Source organism: Aureococcus anophagefferens (assembly GCF_000186865.1).
Source record: "Aureococcus anophagefferens unplaced genomic scaffold AURANscaffold_37, whole genome shotgun sequence".
Lineage (NCBI taxonomy): Eukaryota > Pelagophyceae > Pelagomonadales > Pelagomonadaceae > Aureococcus > Aureococcus anophagefferens.
Genome location: NW_008705594.1, coordinates 210808 through 235867, shown reverse-complemented (window position 1 = coordinate 235867; position 25060 = coordinate 210808). Strand labels below are relative to the sequence as shown.

Sequence of the window (25060 nt, the reverse complement as noted above, 5' to 3'; positions counted from 1 at the left end):
AGTTCAAGAGTCGAATTTACGAACACAAAATAGGGTATGACGTGCAAGCGTTCACATGTCGACCTGCGCCGGAAATCCAGAAGTGCTTCACTGTTGTCGACAAGGTCCCATTTTCCTGATGCGATCATATCCCATGGCTTACATCGCCGGCTCGTCCGCTGCTGACTCTCAAACTGTGTTTGTGAGACAGAGTTCTCTAAACGACGGGCATGGCATAGAGACTGGGGTGAATTGCCCGATGAAGAGCCCAAAGAACGGTGTTGTTGTGTGCTCTTCTAACCAAGTTGCACGCTTGCCCGAAAAAAGCCCTCAAATGAATCTATTTTCAGCAGCAAGGTATCGTCCAGGAGCATGCCTAATCTATTGGGTAGAACGCCTATCATAAATAAGCTTCTACCCACTGTTTTGATTCATAGTGATATCGCAACTCGCCGGTTGCGGCCTGGTTCGTAGCAGCGTGGTTGTGTTGCGGGCTCCGATACGAGGTGCCAAGGTCACTGTGTAAGCAAGAGTGAGCGCATGAGAATATTGGGTAGAGGCAGCATCATGAAGGGACGAAATGACGCCAATCTGTAGTAAGTCCTTACTTTCACATGTGAGCTCGGAGTCCGGAGCGTGTTCGGTAGCTTCACATGTTTCTCCATGAGCTTGAGTCTCACCCGTCCTCCAGTCGGCATCAAGCATCCAATTGGACACTTGCAAGCTATATCTCTGCAAAATGCAAAGTAGGGGAGCTTGGAGCTTCGTAAGAGTTTTCGAAATCAATCACCACGCCTGCAGGTCAGACGCCAGCCTCTTCGGTGGAATCGCTTCAGTGTGAGGACCCAGACGTGCTCTCTGGGTCCTGGAACCTGTCTGCAGCAGTACAGCGTGTATCCCTTCCCGCTGAAGACTGTGAATGTACTCAGCTGTCCCCCCCCAACAGCAAGAGCCCTCGTCCACCCACATTTCTCCAACCCCTGCCAGGGGACATTTGAATTGAAGCTGCTGGGTACTGTGCGTCGGCGTATCAGCTGTCGAGACTCCCGGGAGAATCGTCTACATCTATGAGCCCACGGTCGATGCTAAACAGTGGTCTAGAGAGCAAAGAAACTCATGTTCTTCACCTCTCGAGGTAATGACCTCGATCAACCCGCTCCTCCGCGCTGTGCTTGCATCAAGTTTCTCTTGAAGCAGCACCCATCGCCGAATGAGGTGGGATCTGACCCGCCTGCGGAGTCCCAAGGGGGCAATGCCCGGGGGTTGACCAAGCGCGACAGATAGTCCAAACGTGGACTGAGACGTTGCAATCGCGAGATCTGCAACCGCAATAATCAACAATTTCCCCCCTGCTGCGCTCCCGCGACTCGAGAAGACGATGGGAAGATGACGGCTCTGTCGCGCGATCTCATTAAGAAGGGTTCTCTCTGCCACGGCGCTTTCGACAGCACTCTCAGCAGCTGTGGCAAATGCGAAAACTGTGATTCGTCCGGGATCCAGGACTGGGATGAGCTCCTCAAGCAACGAGTCACTCACTGAGTCCTAGGCTAGCTCGACGCGGACAACACGCGAAGAATCCAGCGAGTCTACCTTGATCAACGTTACTGTAGAATGGGCTTGGTAGGCACGGACCCCCATTGCACTGACTCCCTTGAGATAAAAGGCTGCATCCTATCAGCACTCGTGATGGGACGGCTCGTATCCGAATCATCAATGTGTCATCTCAAAAGCGTTGACGAGTAGTAGGGCGTCCTCTAATGGTGTTTGCTACCGATCACGCAAGCTGGCGAGCACATCTGAGGTGTACACGGGCGCAGCAGTAACGTCCAGTCCATACATACTAGCAGCACAGCCGGATCCGTACGACATGCATAGGATGCGTTGATTAGCCAGGACAGAGCCAATCGTGAGAGCGAATGACAGCAGACTCGCGTAGACTGGACACGTATATGTGGTAGCATTTTGGGCGCTTATCGCAATGCCAGCCTCAACGTGCGTTTGGAACGAATTCTCGTGTTGGACCTTGGTGAGTTTACCATACATCGCTTCACACATGAGTCACAAGTTCCTCTTCGAATGATAAGGAGCGTTGTTGTGGTATGCGACGAGATCAAATGTTGTCAGTAGATCCCGTCGACCAACTGTTTCACTAAATCAGCCCTGGCACCACATCATGGCCTCTTCGTATTGACCTGTTGCGATGTTCACGTCCATAATCGCATCGTTCGTGTGCCACCCAGCAGGTCGATAAAAGTCCCAGGAGTGCTTGATGAAGGTCGTGCGCCTTTGTTGGAGCAGCACTGATGCTTGCGACGCAACCACCAGGGATATCGAAGAAGCTCCGATGCCAGAGATGTAAGCAGGATCTGGGTGGACCGCTGGGTCGGAACAGACCACAACACCGTACGTGCCATTCCATGCTTTGGTCTGGAGCCAATTCGAGGTACTAAATAATGCATTTGTCCCACCATAGCACGCATTGAATGTGTCGATCCCTTCAACACTGTGGTGGTCGTCAGCTTCAAACAATGACATCAAAAACGACTTGGTTGACTTACCACGGTCCACCGCACTCTCGGTGCCGACCTCGAGGCGGCCAATTTCGGGGAAGGTCAATTCACATTATCGAAGCAGCTTCCTCACGCTCGACAATGCCATAGACACAGTGTCTTCATCATCGCTCACAAATGTGATATTTTCCTGCCCGCGCCCCCTTGTGTATCTGCCAGGACTGACGTGGAATGCTTCCGCACTGGAGGCATTCAGGGCTAGATTTGGAGCGTAGTAAGATAGGGCGATAATACCAACAGCGTCGTGATCCATGGGCGTGCTCTCATCAATGATTGGAGCCAAGGAAGAATCGCTTCGTTGCACGTGGATCCCGCTCGCCACCGTCGTGTTATCCCAGGACGCCACGTCTGCCACGAGGAAACGTACGGCCCCATGATTGACGGTCGCGCCAAAGGGATGCATCAAGGCTCTTGTTGCATTCTGACGTGAGAACAAATCAATTGCAAGTATTTTTTTTGTGATTCCCACGTCCTCTTCATCAAGCGTGGTTGCCAATAATATGACAACGAATTCTGGCGATAGTAGTAGCGTCTCGCCAGAAAGTGGCAGCTTAAGGACAGTATCGCCACCTTTGTGGAATACAAGTATACCAGCTGTCTGGCCGCTCACGAAGTAATCATACGAAGTTTCTGGCCAAAGACATACCCTCTACATTTATGTCGACAACTTCTTCGGATGCCAATCTTGAGTCGTACCCTATGCAAGTGTCAGAGATTGTCGAGATTACGTTTTAACGGTCCAATAGCGAGTTTAAGAGTCCAGAGTTAACCCAAGGACGCCGTCGTGGTGAGTGTGTGGTGTGGGGCAGTGATAGAAGTGAACGCCACAGAGACACCTTCGAGCTTCAGTGAGCGCCAGGACCAAAATAACTGCATACGCACACGCGAAGGCCGGCTACGTACAAACGTCACGTCTATGACCTGAATGTTTTTTTGCTCAAAACAGCGAATTACATTGCCTCACCGACCCAGCGATAGGGTGAGGCGTATTGACCAGAGCAAACAGCCCATGGGCTATAGTTCCGCTGTACCCAAATGAGCTTAGTCTGCCTGAAGATCGAAAGCAGGGAAGCTACTCATTCATCATGTGGAACGATCGTGTCACTGATGAAATTACAGACATGAGGTGCGCATTCAACCTAGTGGGAGCAGTGCCTGTCCCAGGCCACCCTCGAAAGCAAAAATGACTTTCATAGCTGCGCATTGGTCGGCCCAATGGCTTTATGAAGTGGCAGAAGTGTCAGCGACACCAGACCTGCCGATGCCGCGCAAGTCTCTAGATGGCCCATGTTTCCCTTGAGTGATGTGCATTGGATCTCTTCATTACCCCGAGCCTTCCGGCTTAGAGCACCAGTCGCAGCACCAACCTGAATTGACTAATGTACGCCGCAAACAGTGACGTATCTAGTGTGGAGCCTCGATAGGGTCACCAAGAGCTGTTCCCGTACCGTGAGCTTCCAGGGCTGCATTTCCTCCCCCCACATCTCTCACAGCACCTAGTAATTTTTGTTGCGATGCGCCATTCGGTGCTGTGAGGCTTGCACTAGGGCCATCCTGTCATACTGCAGTACCAGGAACCGACACAATGTTTTAATCTAGGTGTTGGAGCGCGAAGGCTGCCCAGCCCTCGCCGCGACAATATCCATCAGCGCTCTAATCGAACGTGTGGCAGCGACCGCGCGAAGAAAGCATCCCTGCGATTGTGAATGCGGCAAATATCATCTGTTCAAGAAGATTTTCGCCGCAAACACATGCGAGAGGACACTCTGCACTGCGCAAGGCACCGACTGCTACATGTAAAGCAACCAAAGATGCCGAACATGCCGTATCAATCGGAAAGCATGGACCGGTGAGCCCGAGAGTAAACGAAATCCTACCAGACGCAACGGCCAGCGATGTGACGGTTCCAGTGTAGACATCAACACTGCAGGTAGAACCGGAGACGTCATTTCACCAGGGTATACTTGGCCCGGTGTTACTGTAGCCCAATATACCGATATAAACACCAGCGTTGCTGTTTCGCAGGAGAGTTCGCGAACCCGCTGCGGTCGCAAGCACTGGATAGCAAGCTTCGAGAAGGAAAACTTGCTATGGATCTATAGCCTGACTCTGCGAGGGTGACATGCCCCAAGTCGAATATTCCAACTTCAAGGATCCAAAAAAGAAGCTGCCGTAGCCCGCAGGAGAGGCGAGATTATAATCCACGACCCACCTAGTCGGCGACGTTTAAGTTACAAGAGACTCCCCAACGAGAAACTACAACGACTCGCCTCGTGCTATGTTACCAGGGAGCTTATGGCCAAACAGCGAGAAGGAAGGGGAGATTTTAGCCAGTTTGCTGGTGCTCGCGAGCTGATGCTGATAGGCCTCTTCGATTGTGCCCAGTTGTACACATGAATGGATCTCCCGGACAACATCTGACAGCGATGAAGATTCATGCTTTGTTACAGCATGCCAGTCAAAGATTAGGAGCAAAGGGAGAGGAAGAGAAACTATCATAGAACGACACAGCTTCTTGTAATCCAAGGAGCCACCACCAGCATGTACTTGGGTCGTCAGGAAAGATCAAGACATGCACGATTCTGCCAGTGCAATACACTCTACGGCATTGGCAAAGATGTACTCCTCGGAAGCGTCGGCGCTTGCTTCTATGGTGGAAAAATTCCGATTGCTGATCTGCATGCTTCTACGAGCAACGTCAGGTAGCAACAGTCTTTCTGCAACGACTTCATTCACTAGCCCGACATCTCAGGCGTCTTACGATGACGGGATCCAGTGCTCGGCAATCATTTTGGATGCTGCAACTGCGCCAACGGCTCAAGCCAGGTGCGTTGTAGAGCAACCTTCTGGTGAAACATGCCATTGTACAAAGGGCAGAGAAAATAAAGCATTCTCGAGAGCAATAGTTTTATCGCAGAGGGTCGCCTAGGTGACACCCCCCCCATAAGCAGGCCCATTAATAGCTGCAATTATAGGCTTGGTGAAAGTCACGAATGAGTCAAAAACGACGTAAAAGCCCTCGGTCGTGATTCAGTTAAGCTTTACTGGGTGCTCTACACGCAGCACATCATCAAATTTGGCGGCCGTGCAAAAATAATTTCCCTTGCCTGTTATGACCGCAGCACGAATGGAAGATTCGGCGGCAGCCAGTCCAAGGGCACATCTAATGCAAAGCGACACCTCGGGATCCCACGCATTTTGAATGGCTGGCTTATTGTAGGTTATAGTTGCTATATCTGCTGACATATCTACAAGAACTGGTGGCTCGGTTCCAGATTTGAGCCTTGCTGAGTCTTCGCCCCCTGTTGGCTGCACAACTCGAGGTGCGGCCTTTTGAGCCAGCTCACCTGACTCAGTGCTTGCGCTGAGGTCCTGGAAAAGGAATTATGAAATTGCAGTGACGCTCGGGTGATCAAAAAGTAACGTCGCAGAGAGGTGGGTGCTAAACAAGGAACTCAAGCCGGCAACAAGCTCGGACGACGCCAAAGAATCTAGACCTGCTTCCATCAATGGAGTGTTGCTTCCAGCTTCCTGGCCGACCATATGTTTAACCATCGAGTGAATTGAGCTCGTTATATCAACCTCTGAAAATTTGACCTCAAGCAAGGCGGAAGCAGTTACGTTTCATGATCCGTCTGTCTGTAAATACGCGGTAGCATCCATTGGGACTGCACACTGGATGTGTTCTGAATTTTTAATAGATTGAGAGATAAACTCAGATAACGCAGCAGAGCTCGGGTGATCAAATAGCATGGTTGCAGGCAATACCATTCCAAATTCACTACCCACCAGCTACACTAATTCCGATGCACCAAGAGAATCAACACCTGCCTCCATGAGAGGGATGTCCGGTGAAATCGTCACACCAACTACACTTGAAACGACTGAGTTGATTGCAACCTCAATCTCATTTACTGACATTTAGGTCTAAACAGCGCACTACCGGCTTTCTGAGACCTCGAAAATGGCCACGTGGCTGACATCGGGTTTGGGCTCTTGTATTCTATGATGATTCCGTTGATATTGCATCGCCGCGGGGGAAACTACACGGATACTAGCACTTGCCTCGACGTTTAGTAATGTCTCTTGGTTGAAATGACCTGGGCATCATCTCGCAGTCACCAATGACCTTCAAAGGCTAGAAGACCGCGCTGGCCTTCGTGCCTCAGCGGCGTCTCTTGCCACATTTTAGTCATTGAAAACCTCGTTGACAAGACCCAAGTCGATGGCCATTTGCACAGACAACGACGTGTCTTCAGCGTACATCCTCATGGAGAAATTGTAACCAACGATCGAGGGGAGCAGTCTCGTGGCCATCACAATTGGACTGAGGCCATGTGGCGCCACACCTAGTCTGAAGATAGCTGATTCTGTTGCTATGCGATGGTCAGTCGCGAGGCTCAGAAGCAGCCCGCCGCCTATGGAGGACCCGTGAAGCACGGAAATCGACAACACTGCTGTGCACCGAATCTAATCTAGGACATGTCCAGTGCCAAATATCGCTCGGGCCTTTATCTACCATTTTGAAATTGTTGGCATCTTTTTGTCATAGCGGCCTCCGGTGCAGAAATGAGGGCCGGCAGCTCAAAGAATTAGAGCATGAATTGCAGACGATGCGAATGCATTCGACAGTTGAGTTGACAGGGCCTTAAGTAAGCCTCGGCTCATAGCGTTGAACGTGGAAAGATCATCGAGCTCTACTAGTGCAGTGTCGAGGCCATCCCACAAGAGGCTCACAGTCGCAGTGGCAGAAAATGGTGTCAAGTAGGCATTTCTAGTCCATACTACTTTGCTCGACGCTTGACACACACGCGCGTCGGGCAGCATAAGTGCATTTACCTCGAGTGACAAAGGACTGCATTTTTCAGTGTCAACTGGCTATTACAGCAGAATCTTGTCGACTAGGTGCGTAGCGGAAGCTTCCACAGCGTCGACGCGTATCAAGGAGACATCAAACGCAACGTTGACATCGGCTAAAACCACGTCTGATATATTTCGGAAAGATAGCGCAGTGCGGGAACTTGCAAGTCGTGACCCGATAACCGTCGCCATGACAAGATCTTTTCCCGCAGAAGGCCTAGTTTCGAACAGACAACTGTCGCATTTGTCGTCGATCACGTGCAGCATGACGTTGCGTCCACTTTAAGCTGCAGAGACCAGAGTGGCAGTCAGAGCAGTTATTTGAATAGGCCTAAATGAAGTCAACGATACATGCAGCACATCGTTGCCAGCGATGACAGCCACTTGACAGGGCGAGTCTCATCTCCATCCGGTTGCTTCGGCACCATCGGTAATGGCTCCCTTAAAGGTTGCACCTTAAGTCTGAGATTGTTAAAGTGACTTGGAACACAGACCCACAATTCTCAGAGCGATGTACTATTGTTTCACGGCATGGTGCGTACTAGCGAGAGCTTTCGTTGCGTCCTAGCAAGGTTTCAGCATAAAAATGTGATCCGGCTCCATCGGTTCGCGTATTTGTAGAAAACATACTTCGAAACCCATGATAACTGTCGGCGCTGAAATAGAGCGGGTGATTCACACCAGATTGCTCCGACGAACTAGGTCGAAGACAACACCAGTAGAACACTAGATCATTATCTCTTGTACATGGCTGCACTCGAGCGAAGCCTTGATCAGAATCACTCAGTCCGAGCTCCAACAGCAGGATTATCTGCTTTGGAAAAGTGAAACACGCATGAGTGACCTGATTGACATCGCTTTCCCAGAGTCTGGACCAGCCTGCATGGTGCCGTGTACAACGTCCAGGCTGGAAGTAATGAACCTTGAATCCATGCAATCGATGTTTTGATTCAGCAACATGCGCGAAGAGTTTCTAAGACGCATCAAGGCAAGGGAGTTTCAAATACCAATGACTTTAGTTCACTTCAGGATCAACACACAGCTTTGTATTTGATCCCGCGCGTCCATCAAATCGCCAGCGACGGCACTCACGTCCTCTTGAAGAAATCTATTAAAGCCTCGTTCTTAGGAGCCTCGTTCCTAAGTGCTCACGCACCAATCTGCATCTCAACCCAAACTAGACCAGCCCTGTTCTTTGCTAAGCACCGCAAGAATAGGAGTTGTGACATTTTGCTCCTGATGTGAGGTGAAACTCCAGGTTTTAACCCAAATGCTCGAATGGATGCTGCCCTAAAAAACGAGAGCAGAGCACGCGATTAAGCGTAGCAAGCTGGTGAGACGAGCGGACGGAATAAAATGTCCACAGTCTATGAGCAAAACGTGACCTTCCTACCACAACAGTCCTGCAGTTTGCGACGATAATTGCTCGGCGTTGCCGCCAGTATGCCACGAGCCAGTGCTAGTATTCTGCTAGGACACAGAGCCGTGATACAATTTCCGGTGAGCATTTTCCTTTAAGAGCCGGGCAGGCGCTCGTATGTACGGGGTGGACCTGCCAAGGGTAGTAGAGTAGAGAGAGTCGAAAGCATTGACAAGCCGAGGGCTCAAATTGGGGAGTTTGTGTCCACCACTGAAAATAGAGACACCACCAAAGCTCAAACTGTAGACTCCCGCTGTCCGCCCAACCATGTGCTAAATGTCTCTAGTATCACCGTCGCCAACCAAATGCAGAGATGGCACGGTGCTCGTTGCAGTCTGGTACAGATTGCTGTGCGTGGGCGACGTCAGCGCGCAGACGCTAATCAGCATTCGAGCGCGGAACCCGGGCCCTAGCTCAGAGGCATGCTACACAAGGAAGACCGATGCAGCCGTGGCCCCTTCGCTGATACCTGCCAAACCGTGGACGGGGGCCTGTTCCTTTACGGCTCACATCATCGACTGCACCGATGCTGTCCAGTCTTCTCCAAGCCCATAAATATCTGCATTTTCGTCTGATGCCTTGCGGATGCGAATAAACATCTCAGCTTGACTGACGCTGGTAAGGGAATACTGTGTAATCAGGCGCCACGACCGCGACTTCCGCGGCCCGTACCCAAACCGCTCGCGCAGGAACAAGCCACCGGCTCCGGACGAGAAGTCGGCGCCCTGATTTGGCGCACTCACTGTCACCCACTCGATTATCGGATTCCGAATCCAACCTTGATGATTCAGGGAGCTAACCTAAAATTCTGCGTAGGAGTCCATGCCGTGGAGAAACATGAGCCGAAGCATGGAACGCGAGGTCAAGTGAGCTCGCCGGCACCAAGAGGCTCGCGGATGAGCGGCGCACTGTATCTTTCCATCCAGCGCCGGGCAAACTTTGCATTCTCATGAGGTGTGATACAGACTGGCGTTGCGCAAATAGCTAGTGGCTAGCGGGAACTGTCCATCTGATCAAGACTCCGATATTTTGAAATCTAATTCGATCAGCCAGTCTGGTGTGCGCATTGTGTTTACCATGGACTACGCAAAGGGCGTAGTGATTTTAGGAAAGAGCTTTTGCAACATGATCTCGTCAAATGATGTGGAAGTTCTTAGGGACAGGCTTCCACGACATCGTGCCCAGCAGGATGCAGCGCTAGTGCTCTCCCAATTTCTTGTGAAGGTCTGTAAAACGAGCTTGAAACGGACATTGGCTACATGTTTTTGAGCGCGGAATAATGATGCATGCGAACTAGACGAGCAGCCCGACAGGCAACGCATTTCACTCATGGAAAACACTCCATGGGCTATCGTCCCGCTGTACCCAAACGAGCTCAATCGACCCGTGGCAGGACAGCTCATTGGAGCTACGTCAGCTGGAAAGTAGAACAAGTCGAGCTCCAAGGAGCCAAGATGTGAATTAAGAGCACGTAAGGAACACAACGAAACGTTTGTGGATGGAAGAGAAATCAAAGAAACTAGCCCTGCGACCGCTGCCGCCGCCTCCAAATGCCCGATATTGCCCTTGACGGTTCGGCAGTGCACCTGAGCACCATAGAGCGCGCTCACGGCCGCTCCGACTTCAATGGGATCGCCAAGCGCAGTGCCCGTTCCGTGGGCTTCGAGTGTAATACTATTGGCCCCGGCGTAACCAGCGGCTCGGAGCAAGGAACGCTAGGAGGCCCCGTTCGGGGCAGTGAGGCTCGCGCTTGGGCCGTCTTATCGAACGGCAGTCGAACGAATCCAGTGCGCGATTTCACCACCGGCAGATTCACAGATAAATCCGACGCAGCCTTCGCCGCGGCAGTATCCATCGGCGCGGCTATCGAACGAGTGGCATCGGCCGCGATTCGACAGCATACCAGCTACACTAAAAGCAGCATACATGTCTTGTTCGAGGACGCCTCCCGCGGCGACGCACGCTTTTTCGCACTCTGCTCACTACAATCCTACCGTTGCGAGATACGCGGCAACGAGAGAGGCCGAACACGCGGAATCGACGGGGAAACAAGGGCCGGTGAGGCCGAGCACGTAAGAAATGCGGCCTGATGCTATCGACACTGAATTTGCCGTCCCGTCGTAGAGGCTCGGCTTTGCATCGTGAGTAGAGGTTCCAAAGAAAGAACCACCGAGCAGGATGGTGAATAGACCAATATAAACGCCAACGAGCCTGTGTGTCAACGCAGAGCGACGCTCACTGCGAGCTATAAATGCAGCATACGAGGTCTCAAGCAGTTACAATTGGACAGGATTTACATGGTTGGATTCTGACTTGGACATATTCCAGTTGTCGCGCTGAAAAAAATCAATATTATGCACAAGGTTTCCGTACCTGCCTGATGTCTGAGGACTGTCTGAAGCTTCCCATCAACTTGGTGGTATGCTTGATCCCGACCCGACACTTAGTAGGGCGAACTTTTGGAAGCCGGGACATTATCAGACCGTCCAGGGGAGCTAGAAGCACCCACCGCAAACACTTACCGTGCTTGCTGTTCGCTCTGGTACGAGTTCGTTTGTCGAAGCTGGCGCAGATGACCCGAATTCCAGATGGCTGCGTAACTTATTCAAACTTGAATGCTCGAGCAGAACTAAAGCTGTAATGCTACTGATGGATAAAGTGGTGTTAATGCTTTCGGCCATACTGGTCAAGATCAATGAATTCACACCAAGTTCCAAGAACCCACGGTCAGGTTCTGTCACTGAGCGTGGAATCAATGTTCCAAAGAGCTATTGAACTGAACCACGGGCGCAAAGCGTTGATTATGCCATGGGTATTATCGTGTCGCTCGACTGGCACGACCCTTACTTACCTATCTCTACAGCACACGCAAAAGCTTGAACATCTTCAGCGATGGAATGTCCGAGCGCCGCATGCCACACCAGTGAATCGGAGAGATCATGGCAACAGTCTGCCCCCATTTTTACCAGCATGGACATGCCTAATTCGAGAAATACAGCCAATTTGTCTTCGACGGCAGCGCGAACAGCCGGATAGAACAAGACGGGCAAAACGGCGTGCGCTGCCCAATATTCAGGGGTGAGAGCAGCGTGAACTGAGCCTCCCCGCACAGTGGAATAAAAGGCAAGGCGTGGCCGCGCGGTTTCTAGATTTGCGCCGGCGATCAACAGCGCGGGATAGCACGGTTCGATGAAAGCGGAGTGATCTGCGTGAGAGGCTCGTACTCGTCGTGAATCCACATGAGAAGTACAATGCAAAATCGAATCTAAATTCCCGGAGAGCACGCAGCTAGTTGGCCCATTGATGGCCGCCAAAGAAACCATCGGTAGTTGATGACATGCCTCTAGCACAATCGCCACTCCGGATCGGACTGCAACCATGCCGCTTTAGTTACTAGAAAGTGAGCTAATCAGGCGGCCCCTTGTCGTGGCTAGCTCGAGCGCGCTTGGCGCAGTGATACTGCCGACCCCGGCTGCCGCCGCGAGCTCTCCGATGGAGTGCCCGAGCACTGCCGAATGATTTATGCCTAAACTGGCCAAGCATGTTTGTAGCGCAATCTGCACACTGCACAGAAGTGGCTACGCAAAGACAGCTTCATCGATATCGTGGTCAGCCTCGTTTGTGTATAAGAGAGTCAATAATCCAGGAGTGGAGTGCTCAATTCCTGTTATCAGCCCCGTCAGCCTGTCTCAAAACTCGCTTTGAGAATAGAGCCCAGCACCCATCCCGACGCGTTGGCCACCGACTGGTGAATACAGAAACAGCACGGAATTATTGTCGGATCGAGTAGTCTCCATCGTCTTTGCAAAGGTTTGGCTAAGACACACGCCACAGGAAAAGGATGAAACTATTGTCAGGGGGTAGGAAGTCTAAAGCCAAAAGTTGAATATTCTTTAGCCATTTCCGGCCGGATCTCAGGCAATTGGCCCTACTGGATATCGCTGTCGCCGAGCCTTGCACCTGGGGCATGCCCCTTGTCATCTCGCCAAGCAGCGCCGTGTCCCGCCGCTCGTGGATCGATCCCACAAGCGGCATGCCCGTCTCCCACCTCATGACTAGGTGGTTGGGAAATGTTAACTCCCTTGAGCCGCTAACATGATGGTCCTACGATCGCTGACGCTGGGTTCGGCATGTTCTGCCTGATGGGGGGAGAAAATGAGAGCACTTTGCCGTAGGAACTCGGGGTCGGAGGCCTCGAAACTTCAGTCCGTGTCGCGGGGGAACACGCAGAAGCCGAGATCCCTCCTGCCCGCCCCCTCAGCGCCGCGCGACGCGCCCGCCGTGGCTTGTTCGACTTCTGCTGCCCCTCGCACGACATGGAGTAATTTTATGAGACCATCGACCCCGACTTCCTGCAGCGAAGTGATCCCACTTTCTCCTTCCGTGGTCCGGAACATGCCGAACCCAGCGTCAGCGATCGTTGGACCATCATGTTAGCGGCTCAAGGGATACGCCAGGACCACTTGGATACTTTGCCAAGTTTTGTAAGGATTGGTTCGTTAAGCCTAAAGTCTTTTTGTGAAGCCCTCTCTGTACGTCCAGTACTGACTTCGGCGGCCATGCGCCATAATTCGAGTCTCTGTGCTGGAAAAATGGTTGTCTCTGCGGACTAGGAACTATACCAACTGCTGCCAGGTTAACTTTTTCTGTGCATGAGCTGCAATTAAGGCCTCACTGTCCATAAGACGGCTCTGTGACATCATCTCGTTTATATCAGTTTGATTCAAAGGCGTAACACAATCTCTGCCCTGCTTTTCAAGGCCTTTAATGTATATAATTGTGCAGGGCCATTTTAAATATACCATAGCATAGGAAAGAGTTAATGTTCTCATCCCATTGATGCTCTCCTTTGAATTTCTCTTGGAACAGTTTCCGCAGCTCCGCTATTTTGCTGACGTCAGTCCCCGTCACCAAGATGTCATCAACAAATACGGCACACGCAACCCATTTACCTTCATGATGATGTATGTAGAGACTGGTATCGTTCTTGCTGCGAATGAAACCAGTTTCTAGTAGGACTGAGTTCATGGTGGAAAATAAAGATCAACTATCGATGGTATCCGCCGATGATCTGGACAAACTTTCAAGGGTGTCTGATGGATTTACTGCTGGCCTCGATAAAGTTACTCAACAGCTCACTACTACTGATGGGAGGTTAGCTAAGCTCCAGAGCAAGTACGATCAGATACAGACTTCAGCCTCCTCACCCCAAACGCCAGCACCTTTACGACAGAACAGGGGGAGCCCCATAGGTGTTACCTTCTCCCTAGTGGCTCGCTGGTACAGAGCCACCCAATTTCCTTCCCCTCCTTAATACTTTCTAACCCTGTTATAGCTGCTTCCGCACTGTAATAGACGGAGAGTCTTCCTGGACCTAGTGAGGCAGATCCTCTGCCCGTTCGTCCAGTAGCCCCAGCCCCCGTATACTACGGCAGCTGAGGTGACGTGAGGATAACAGAGACGCCGGTGTACCGCCACTGCGTAACCTCGATAGTTCACCCTCACACGGCAGGGCAGCCCCACTAGGCTGCCTCCCCGTGTCGGAGTTTACTATCTCGTTATTAATGCCCGGGGGAGTAGACTAGGCTAGTTCCCGAGCTGGGTGGAGCATTCTATATCTTGTATCATTCCTTGATATCACCTGCACATATCACGTGTGCACGTATAACGCTACTCCACGCAACGTGGTCCTCGATGTACACGTTACTGACCGCCTGCATAATACGCGTGGCAGCGTCAAGGACGCGGCCAGGCAGCAACATTCCAAATTTCAAATACATGAGACCGAAATTCGTCTACGATTTTCAGAATCTGCGGTCACCCCCTCATTTGTTTTTCATAGATAAGTATGGTCACTACGCAAACAAAAATAAGATAGCAAAGAATGCGGGTGGCAGGAATGTCCGCGATGGTCTCTATGCGGAGCGCTACTTTATTGGTTTACCAACGATAACTCCACGTAATAATCTCATCATTAGCGACACACAGAAGGAGATTATCAATGCTAACGGTGGCACTGCCTGGGGGGTTTATTTTTGTCCTCCGCGAAAACTGCCTGATTTTCGGGGTTATGTGCTTCTGTACGAAAGTGGTATGGCGGGCGCTGTTCTTCCCGATGGATCATGTACTTTTCACGCGTCTTATCTAAACATACATCGGTCCAGATTGCAGGCGATTTTAGTCGCGGCTGGCTACGTCGATTGGCAGGTCGGAATGTTTCACAAGGTGACCTCAGAAGGGGCTATCTCGTGGAAAGCTAAAAAATATAGCTTTTGTATGCAAGACGTTGATATTTATGGATACCTGATCATGCACGATCAAATTAGAAAAGGCAAACCCTTCGCCGAATTTGTTGAAAGAGGCTACTGGCGTCGTGGTATCGAGTTCTATGATAAATACCGCACGACGCACGTGCCTGATATGCTTCTTCCAATACCTGCCGCTTTCTTTCAGCTTTTTATTGCGCTGAAATGTCTGGAATGTATCCCCTTTTTTTTCCCAAAAAATTTTAGAAAGAAGCCCTTCAAAGTTCAGCAAGCGATCGTTTTTTGTGAACTCGTCCCAAATCTGGCTTATGCTTTTAATAATCTGGCTGCCGGTGTAACTACTACTAGCATGTTTTGTAAATATTCTTTCCTTGGGGAACATCCGTTTGTTATGGGGTTGTTTCATCAAGCTTGGAAATCATGGTCAACTTTTACTACTCTACTCTTAGCTATCATGTGGATGAACGAGGCGAGTGCGGTGAAGAAAATGAAAGCTGCAGGCCCGATATTTAAGGAGAGGAAGCGGTCACTGCTTGCAGCATGGTTATTTTGCTTTGTTATTGAACTTGAAGTTTTTGGGTGCGACTGGTGGATTGGCTACCCTACCTTCATGCCAGATGCCTCCATGTTCTTCACATTGGTGTTTCCTTTGATATCCTTTGTTTGCGCCATTTTTTTCCAGTCTCAAGCTAGCAAGGTTGCTGTGTCTCTCATGAACTCCTCTAATGATAATGCAGCGATTGTCGCCTTCAGGAAAAAGATGATGTTGAATCTGGCGCGAGGCGGAATTTTCGACTCTTGTGCTTTCATAGCCATGCCGATTGCGCACTTAACGGCAATGCTTTATGTCCACGGCCGAGGTTACTCAGCCCTTTTCCTCTTTGGCGACGTTGCTTTCCGTACTCCTGTTTCTTACTTTCAAGTCACATCTATAGAGCCTCCGCAGATTGCACAGAGAAACAAAGCCAGACAGAACAAGGTGATAGGCTCCGCCGTTCGGAGTAGCTTTTCTTCTACTAGCAGCATGAGTAGCTCGAGTAGCTCCATGAGCCCCACCAGCTCGTCCGAGAGCTCGTCTGCCAGCTCGTCCGACGCTGGGAATACCACTACTGCGTCCAGTGTTGCATAGCACGTTTTGCTGACGTACGACGGAGATTGTCGAAGCTCGTTCTTTAGCCATTTCCGGCCGGATCTCAGGCAATTGGCCCTACTGGATATTGCTGTCGCCGAGCCTTGCACCTGGGGCATGCCCCTTGTCATCTCGCCAAGCAGCGCCGTGTCCCGCCGCTCGTGGATCGATCCCACAAGCGGCATGCCCGTCTCCCACCTCATGACTAGGTGGTTGGGAAATGTTAACTCCCTTGAGCCGCTAACATGATGGTCCTACGATCGCTGACGCTGGGTTCGGCATGTTCTGCCTGATGGGGGGAGAAAATGAGAGCACTTTGCCGTAGGAACTCGGGGTCGGAGGCCTCGAAACTTCAGTCCGTGTCGCGGGGGAACACGCAGAAGCCGAGATCCCTCCTGCCCGCCCCCTCAGCGCCGCGCGACGCGCCCGCCGTGGCTTGTTCGACTTCTGCTGCCCCTCGCACGACATGGAGTAATTTTATGAGACCATCGACCCCGACTTCCTGCAGCGAAGTGATCCCACTTTCTCCTTCCGTGGTCCGGAACATGCCGAACCCAGCGTCAGCGATCGTTGGACCATCATGTTAGCGGCTCAAGGGATACGCCAGGACCACTTGGATACTTTGCCAAGTTTTGTAAGGATTGGTTCGTTAAGCCTAGCCCCAGCCCCCGTATACTACGGCAGCTGAGGTGACGTGAGGATAACAGAGACGCCGGTGTACCGCCACTGCGTAACCTCGATAGTTCACCCTCACACGGCAGGGCAGCCCCACTAGGCTGCCTCCCCGTGTCGGAGTTTACTATCTCGTTATTAATGCCCGGGGGAGTAGACTAGGCTAGTTCCCGAGCTGGGTGGAGCATTCTATATCTTGTATCATTCCTTGATATCACCTGCACATATCACGTGTGCACGTATAACGCTACTCCACGCAACGTGGTCCTCGATGTACACGTTACTGACCGCCTGCATAATACGCGTGGCAGCGTCAAGGACGCGGCCAGGCAGCAACATTCCAAATTTCAAATACATGAGACCGAAATTCGTCTACGATTTTCAGAATCTGCGGTCACCCCCTCATTTGTTTTTCATAGATAAGTATGGTCACTACGCAAACAAAAATAAGATAGCAAAGAATGCGGGTGGCAGGAATGTCCGCGATGGTCTCTATGCGGAGCGCTACTTTATTGGTTTACCAACGATAACTCCACGTAATAATCTCATCATTAGCGACACACAGAAGGAGATTATCAATGCTAACGGTGGCACTGCCTGGGGGGTTTATTTTTGTCCTCCGCGAAAACTGCCTGATTTTCGGGGTTATGTGCTTCTGTACGAAAGTGGTATGGCGGGCGCTGTTCTTCCCGATGGATCATGTACTTTTCACGCGTCTTATCTAAACATACATCGGTCCAGATTGCAGGCGATTTTAGTCGCGGCTGGCTACGTCGATTGGCAGGTCGGAATGTTTCACAAGGTGACCTCAGAAGGGGCTATCTCGTGGAAAGCTAAAAAATATAGCTTTTGTATGCAAGACGTTGATATTTATGGATACCTGATCATGCACGATCAAATTAGAAAAGGCAAACCCTTCGCCGAATTTGTTGAAAGAGGCTACTGGCGTCGTGGTATCGAGTTCTATGATAAATACCGCACGACGCACGTGCCTGATATGCTTCTTCCAATACCTGCCGCTTTCTTTCAGCTTTTTATTGCGCTGAAATGTCTGGAATGTATCCCCTTTTTTTTCCCAAAAAATTTTAGAAAGAAGCCCTTCAAAGTTCAGCAAGCGATCGTTTTTTGTGAACTCGTCCCAAATCTGGCTTATGCTTTTAATAATCTGGCTGCCGGTGTAACTACTACTAGCATGTTTTGTAAATATTCTTTCCTTGGGGAACATCCGTTTGTTATGGGGTTGTTTCATCAAGCTTGGAAATCATGGTCAACTTTTACTACTCTACTCTTAGCTATCATGTGGATGAACGAGGCGAGTGCGGTGAAGAAAATGAAAGCTGCAGGCCCGATATTTAAGGAGAGGAAGCGGTCACTGCTTGCAGCATGGTTATTTTGCTTTGTTATTGAACTTGAAGTTTTTGGGTGCGACTGGTGGATTGGCTACCCTACCTTCATGCCAGATGCCTCCATGTTCTTCACATTGGTGTTTCCTTTGATATCCTTTGTTTGCGCCATTTTTTTCCAGTCTCAAGCTAGCAAGGTTGCTGTGTCTCTCATGAACTCCTCTAATGATAATGCAGCGATTGTCGCCTTCAGGAAAAAGATGATGTTGAATCTGGCGCGAGGCGGAATTTTCGACTCTTGTGCTTTCATAGCCATGCCGATTGCGCACTTAACGGCAATGCTTTATGTCCACGGCCGAGGTTACTCAGCCCTTTTCCTCTTTGGCGACGTTGCTTTCCGTACTCCTGTTTCTTACTTTCAAGTCACATCTATAGAGCCTCCGCAGATTGCACAGAGAAACAAAGCCAGACAGAACAAGGTGATAGGCTCCGCCGTTCGGAGTAGCTTTTCTTCTACTAGCAGCATGAGTAGCTCGAGTAGCTCCATGAGCCCCACCAGCTCGTCCGAGAGCTCGTCTGCCAGCTCGTCCGACGCTGGGAATACCACTACTGCGTCCAGTGTTGCATAGCACGTTTTGCTGACGTACGACGGAGATTGTCGAAGCTCGTGTCAGCGCCTCAAAGACTCCACATCAACATCCACATACAAAATTAACAAGTCATGAGCAACCAGTACCATTCAGGCTCTGACCACGGTCGAACCCCCCCCAGAAGTACGAAACAATGGCCAACGATACCGGGTGGTACCGGGGGCGGCCGCGAGCCGGGTGGTGCGGCCTATATTTTTTGGCTCATAGGGACATCACTATCTCTCTAGTAACAGTCAGAGTATGAGCACTCGCGTGAGATTTAGTTTCTTTGGCCTGCGCTAGTGCCTCGTAGACAACCATAGCAAGTTGCCTCCAATGAAGTCCAAGTTGGACTAATGTGGATCAAAACCTGACGGCTTTTGTAACTTCACATTATTGCAAAGTAGCAGTTTAGTATCCATTGAGCCAAGCACTAATCGCATTATTGACGAATCTAGGTGACTTAACATGCATCCAGTGGTCGGAGTCTACTTCGACAACTCGGCCGTGCGGGGTAGAGCGCACAAAGTCGAGCCAATGCGGACCGAAAAAAATGGTATTAGCTTGGCGCGGCTCGCCTCGGGTCATGTTCCCCCAAAGGAAGAGGAGTGGGACACTTGCAGGTGGATACGGATGTTGAATGAAGCCTCGGTAAGATAAATTATATTCGTAAGGCCAAGAAGTCCTCCATGTGGCTCTGAGCGGTGCTGGTGCCTCCCAGTAAATTGCTGAACCAACACTCTTGCTGTCGTTTTTCTGTTGCCACGCCTCTCGATTTTGTTCTTGGTAAGTCAAGTTAAGTTTCCAACTTTCGGAAGAGACTGTACTGCCAACATCAAACGATATGATTTGCCTGGCAACTGCAGGATAACGATGAAGCATCTCATACCCGATTACAGAGCCCCAGTCATGGACAACAAGTGTTGGGTCCACAAGATGAGCCTCTAGCATCGTCTGGTGGATTTCAATGAGTTGCTGGGTAATTTTCAACTCCTTATCAGGATCTGCATCAGGAAAGTCAGGGTGAAAATTGGCCAAAGTCACAGCCACACAGTAAAATGAACCATTGAAACAAAAATGTGCAAATTGTGCAGCCCACATCGCAGCGTTGTCTGGCCATCCATGGATGAAAAAAAGTGCTTTGGCTCCAGGCTCCCCGAGCTCAAGCGTCGGCAGCGTCCGTGTCTCATTGGAAACGACCTTGGCTTTGACATCGGAGCAATCTGGGTATCGCGGTTCACTTGAAGCAGGGTTTCGATAATAATACTGACAAAAGTCGACTTCAAGGAGCGAGTCCTCATGCGCATAGACCGCACACAGATGCAAGCCTAGAGTCAATAAAATGTTCTTCCTCCTACACATCCGGAACGAATAGCTGTCTTGTGTTCGCTGGCATCTGTTGCTCCAGAGGTGAAGTATTGTTGTTTGATAGGGGGCAGTTAGGATGACTCGGAGTCCGGTTAGGGCCTACCCCACCGCCCTAGCTACCTAGAAAAGATAGGACAACGATTTTAGTCAATTTTTTTTCGCGATATGAAGACGGATCCATGAAGCTGTCGCAGTCAGGATTCATATAGTGGAGACGTCCAGCCAAGACATGGACAGGACATAGGGACAATCATCATCCAAGACAACGCAACGCGTCTATCGGAAAACCTGCAAACCGAACGGATCACCGAGCCACAACACAAACTTTACCAGTAGATACGAAAAAGAAAAAGGATATACCGTGTTAGAATCCGAGTATGCTAGTATGAAGCACCAGCATAGTATAGCACGAGCATAGCCAGTATAAGGCAGACTTAGCATAGCCAGCATAGGCCAGTATGAACGTCCCAGCATAGGGGGGATAGCCCGAGTATGCTAGTTTAAAGCACCAGCATAGTATCTTTTCGAACTAATCCTTACAAAACTTACCATCTCCTATGCGCCAAACGCTCTCCGTAGCGCGAAAATGCCTGACTGCAAGTCAGGTAAAACTCCCCGGTTGGGGGAACGTTGGGGGAACCTCTCTGAGCATGGTGGTCCAACGATCACTGACGCGTTGGGCATGTTCTGCCTGATGGGGGGAGAAAATGAGTCCACTTTGCCGTTGGAACTCGGGGTCGGAGGCCTAACTTCAGTCCGTGTCGCGGGGGAACACGCAGAAGCCGAGATCCCTCCTGCTCGCCCCCTCAGCGCCGCACCGTGACGACGCGCCCACCGTGGCAGGGATACGCCAGGACCACTTGGATACGGTGCCAAGTTTTGTAAGGATTAGTTCGTTAAGATGGCATGAGCATAGCCAGTATAAGGCAGAATTAGCATAGCCAGCATAGGCCAATATGAACGTCCCAGCATAGGGAGGATAGCATAGTCCCGAGTTAGGGTAGCATAGCCCAAGGAGCGGCATGTAGGCTCGCTAGGTGGCTGGCTCATCGCCAAGCGCACTTTGGTTTTCTTAATCACACTCGCGTTCTGACCTCGATAGTCGCCATTCTTCAGACCAGTGTGTTACCCATACTAAAATCCGACACTTACTACCCAATATTTTTTGCTTCAATTGTAGCGTTTGCTCTGATATGCGCAAATGATATATTGTTAATATAAATTCTACGCTTATCATCCCAAATAGCGCAGGCGCTATAGCGATAGCGCAATCTCCTTAGGGTGCTACCTTCAGAGTTTCCTTGGCTGAGGTACTAAACCACTCTCCGAAAACGGTGCCTCCGACAACCAGGAGACGGCACTCGCCGGCGTCTGTCGACGGCGTGCTGGCGGTGTGGTCACTTATCTTGACCCCGCGATTTTAACTTAAGGCAAGTGAAAAGAGACCTATCCCATGCAAAGATCGTATAACGCATTGGGAAGCACTTGTAGGATTCACCATCCATTCTGCAGCTATGCCGTCGTTCTCTTCGGGCGATCGATTCGACAATATAGATGATATGGACCCATCATATGAGGTTCGTAGTCGAAACTTCGCGCCAAGGAACAATAACAAATTCATGACTAGCAGGCATCGATCGCGAACAACTCAAGGTCGAAGTGTAGGGAGCGAAGTTGCCGTTGTGCGATTGCCCGTGGTACGCCTCGTATCGGCAGAAAGATGAAATGTTCAAAAACAAGCTGGTATCATGTTGAGTGCATCTTTGAGCAATTCTTGCGAGGGTCGTGGCAACGAAAGACAATTACGACGCTCAATGACGTGAAAAATATTCATGTGCTCACTCTCGAGCAAAAGTCTCAGCTACAGCGTCTGATTCAAGATCACAAGCGAACTAGATGCCATCCTAAATTGATTCCGGGCTGTTCCTCAAAAAAAGAATTCGGTCCACGACTGTATGCAGCAGTCACTCAGCTTGAAGCCCATTTAATTTCCTGGAACTCTGGAAACCTAATAATCCCCCTCCCTCCTTCTGCACTTCTCGAAGCGATGCCGACCTACTTTCGTCATCGCAGATTGGAATCATTTCAGCGCCAGCTCACAAATTTTGGCTTCAAGAAAAACTACGCCGAAAGCTCCACTGACGTTTGTGTTTACACAAGAGGGGACATGCGCGGGTTGCCCAAGGAAGCCCTCTTGCATCTGGGCCATGGTGACATGACACGTGACATAACCATGTCTACAGGTGACACGAGTTGTGCATTCATAACAGAGTCACAAGACTCGACAAACGAATGCATCATAGCCGCTAAATTGTTAGTTTCCTCACTCAGTCTTTCCCATCAGCAAAAGCACTCGTAGTGTTGCTATCGAGAATCAACGAAGTAAAACGGCATGAATAGTGGTGGCATATTTATTTGGACCTTCAGCTCTCCCAGTCCCAACTCAACTGAATAGCAACCCATATTCTAAATTACCGGATACTTCACAATCGGGTTTCTTGATATTTAGGACGCTGCCTCTAATCAACATCATGATCTCGGCATGTGTTTTGCGGTGTTTTATGGAGTCTTTGACATCAGATTGCCATGTGAAGTAGCCTCATTTTTTTTTTGCGTTGTGAAATGGTCGCCCCATCGCGGCTCCAAGTTTGACTTATGTCCGACAGGGGAGACTGCTTTCCAGGAAGTGAGGCGGTGGGGCAGCTGGCAGTCGCCAGGGGGCCCAACATAAGGGATATGGAACTAGCGCGACTAGAGACCGTCTTAGGCGGCCATGCACCGAAAGCTCGCGCGACTAGGCTCGCATTCCGGCGCCAGCGCGCTGCGGGCGAGTAGGACAGCCGAGCGGGACACCTTGCGCAGCGCGTTCCTCGGATTCGCAGCTCTCGCCCGAGTTACACACGTACGACATCATTCACAACTCATATCCAACGCAAACTCGCCGCCACTCGGGCTTGCCGCCTCGCACACAGTCCAAACACTCGGCCGTGCGGAAGACAAACCCCGAAGCAAGCGATGGCGCAGTGCTCCGGCGGTCGAATTCGCAGCTCTCGCCCGAGTTACACATGTACAACGTCATTCACAACTCATATCCAACACAAACTCGCCGCCACTCGGGCTTGCCGCCTCGCACACAGTCCAAACACTCGGACAACGCGGTCAACGCACTTTATCTCTCAGTTCGAACCCAAGCAGCCACCAAAAAATATATTTCCGCCGCCCTTGACCGACTCAATCACTTCGATCTTCGTCGTGTAAAGCCTCAAAGCTTGGCGCCGCCAAGTGCTTCGGTACAGGCGCGAAACGTGACGCGTTTGCGATTTGAATTTCAAGGCGCCCGTGCGCGACGGCATCGCCGCAGACGCTGGCGAGCGCCGGCGGGATCGCGGCCAGGGGCGCGACGAAGCTTTGCGTCGAGTATGGTAAAAGGTCGTGAACTTCGCGGCCTGTACGGAACTAAAAGACTTGTAAATTTTTTATCATCGCGCATGTGATTATCCTCCTCCTCAATCTAGCTGTAATCTTCACTAGCCCATTGAACCCAATATATCCATAATTGTTATTCATCTTTAAAGGAACATCCGAATATTGGTCACGCCCCAACTTGTATAGGTCGTCCATAAATGCTGTGTGTAATGGGCATTTTGAATCATAACTAAGAACTCTTCCTCGCCAAGAAACAGGAACTTGATCAGATAGTAGAACAAATTCAACCAATATTTCCCGACGAACAAAACTCTTGAAATAATCCTTATCACCATTTAATTGATAATATAACCCATTAGGTTGTTTGATGTATATGGCATCGTGAAAGGCAAAGATTTTACCTTCAAAATATTCCATAAGCATTCTCCAATTTGCTGACACAACTCACGCATTTTCTTAATCTTAGCCGTATATTTATCGTTTTGTATTTTTCTTGCAGCTTTATATTCTTCATCGGTATGATATTTACGAGGACGCCCGACCTTCTTTTTAGGCTTAGGTTCTGTTTCCAATTGTTTGTCCATATATATTTTATATCTTATTATCTTAAGTTTAAATCATTTTTTTGGTCTTGCTTAATCCTGTTAAAATATTTTTATGATAGCACTATTTAATAGATTGTATTCTGCTAATAATTCGTACAGGTAATCTTCGATTAGCCAGGAAAGTAGCGCCCAGAGGAGAGAGAGAGAATGAGCTGTTATTTATTATTGCAGCTCAGTCGATACTCGCTCCTTATGCTCTTATCTGGCCGGCGCTGCTGAAGCAGCCCGCCGGCGAAATTCTTTCTGAAAAGGGGGGCATAGGGTAGATCCGGGAGGCGGCGGCCATGGTCAGGACCAATCCGATCCCGGAGGGGTTGAGAGATCGCCCGTTCAGCGAGCAGGCGGAGGCCTTGCCAGCGCGGGAGGCGCTGCGGGCGGTGCTCTCGGCGGCCCCGGGCTTCAGGGATGAGACCCCCGACCCCGTGACCTTTGCGACGGGGCTGTTGCCCCTAGCTAACGCGATATTTAGAGGGGACATGCCCCTGGAGGTGAATCAGTTTTCGCAGGGGGAGCAGATGGAGTTCGTCGGCCAGGCGGTGCACCAGTTGGTGCGGGAAAACTATCTGCAGAGTCGCAGCAACTGTGCAGTGCGGCGTTGCCGCGGAGCCATGTCCGGACACTTGTGGAGCACAACAGTTTTAAAGGGCAGTTCCTTATTGCGCAGTTTCCCATGATTTCGCGTTTCTTCGCTGCCGCCGGAGAGGCAGACCAGCAGCAGTACATCAGAATGCTGGCAAGCGGAGTAAGTCCGTTGCCGGCGAAGCCTATGATATTGGCGTCAAAGCGGCTGCAG

General features: G+C 50.5%; 7 protein-coding genes across 7 annotated transcripts; 2 read left to right on the top strand and 5 right to left on the bottom strand.

Annotated features, from left to right (window-relative positions):
* Positions 1 to 4202: 4202 nt before the first annotated feature.
* AURANDRAFT_32756 (hypothetical protein) lies at positions 4203 to 4463 on the bottom strand (the record flags this gene model as incomplete). Its single annotated transcript, XM_009042746.1, has 1 exon — positions 4203 to 4463. A coding segment is annotated over one exon (261 nt), but the record flags the coding sequence as incomplete, so codon positions are not given.
* Positions 4464 to 6737: 2274 nt separating this feature from the next.
* On the bottom strand, positions 6738 to 6995 carry AURANDRAFT_32766 (hypothetical protein; the record flags this gene model as incomplete). Its single annotated transcript, XM_009042745.1, has 1 exon — positions 6738 to 6995. A coding segment is annotated over one exon (258 nt), but the record flags the coding sequence as incomplete, so codon positions are not given.
* A 3594-nt stretch (positions 6996 to 10589) lies between these two features.
* AURANDRAFT_32788 (hypothetical protein) lies at positions 10590 to 11105 on the bottom strand (the record flags this gene model as incomplete). Its single annotated transcript, XM_009042744.1, has 2 exons — positions 10590 to 10802; positions 10824 to 11105. Coding segments are annotated over 2 exons (495 nt in total), but the record flags the coding sequence as incomplete, so codon positions are not given.
* Positions 11106 to 11478: 373 nt separating this feature from the next.
* On the top strand, positions 11479 to 13442 carry AURANDRAFT_67321 (hypothetical protein; the record flags this gene model as incomplete). Its single annotated transcript, XM_009042777.1, has 4 exons — positions 11479 to 11586; positions 12541 to 12681; positions 12748 to 12840; positions 13188 to 13442. 4 exons carry the CDS (start codon positions 11479 to 11481, stop codon positions 13440 to 13442), a joined length of 597 nt encoding a protein of 198 aa, XP_009041025.1.
* Positions 13443 to 13855: 413 nt separating this feature from the next.
* On the top strand, positions 13856 to 18868 carry AURANDRAFT_67320 (hypothetical protein; the record flags this gene model as incomplete). Its single annotated transcript, XM_009042778.1, has 6 exons — positions 13856 to 14081; positions 14672 to 14856; positions 15001 to 16074; positions 16733 to 16868; positions 17316 to 17500; positions 17645 to 18868. The coding sequence occupies 6 exons, from the start codon at positions 13856 to 13858 to the stop codon at positions 18866 to 18868; spliced, it is 3030 nt and encodes a 1009-aa protein (XP_009041026.1).
* Positions 18869 to 19279: 411 nt separating this feature from the next.
* On the bottom strand, positions 19280 to 20710 carry AURANDRAFT_67319 (hypothetical protein; the record flags this gene model as incomplete). The annotated part of the gene is made up of 4 exons (XM_009042743.1): positions 19280 to 20091; positions 20136 to 20196; positions 20345 to 20356; positions 20525 to 20710. The coding sequence occupies 4 exons, from the start codon at positions 20708 to 20710 to the stop codon at positions 19280 to 19282; spliced, it is 1071 nt and encodes a 356-aa protein (XP_009040991.1).
* A 2757-nt stretch (positions 20711 to 23467) lies between these two features.
* Positions 23468 to 24246, bottom strand: AURANDRAFT_67318 (hypothetical protein; the record flags this gene model as incomplete). The annotated part of the gene is made up of 4 exons (XM_009042742.1): positions 23468 to 23692; positions 23765 to 23862; positions 23995 to 24063; positions 24102 to 24246. 4 exons carry the CDS (start codon positions 24244 to 24246, stop codon positions 23468 to 23470), a joined length of 537 nt encoding a protein of 178 aa, XP_009040990.1.
* Between the last annotated feature and the right edge of the window lie 814 nt (positions 24247 to 25060).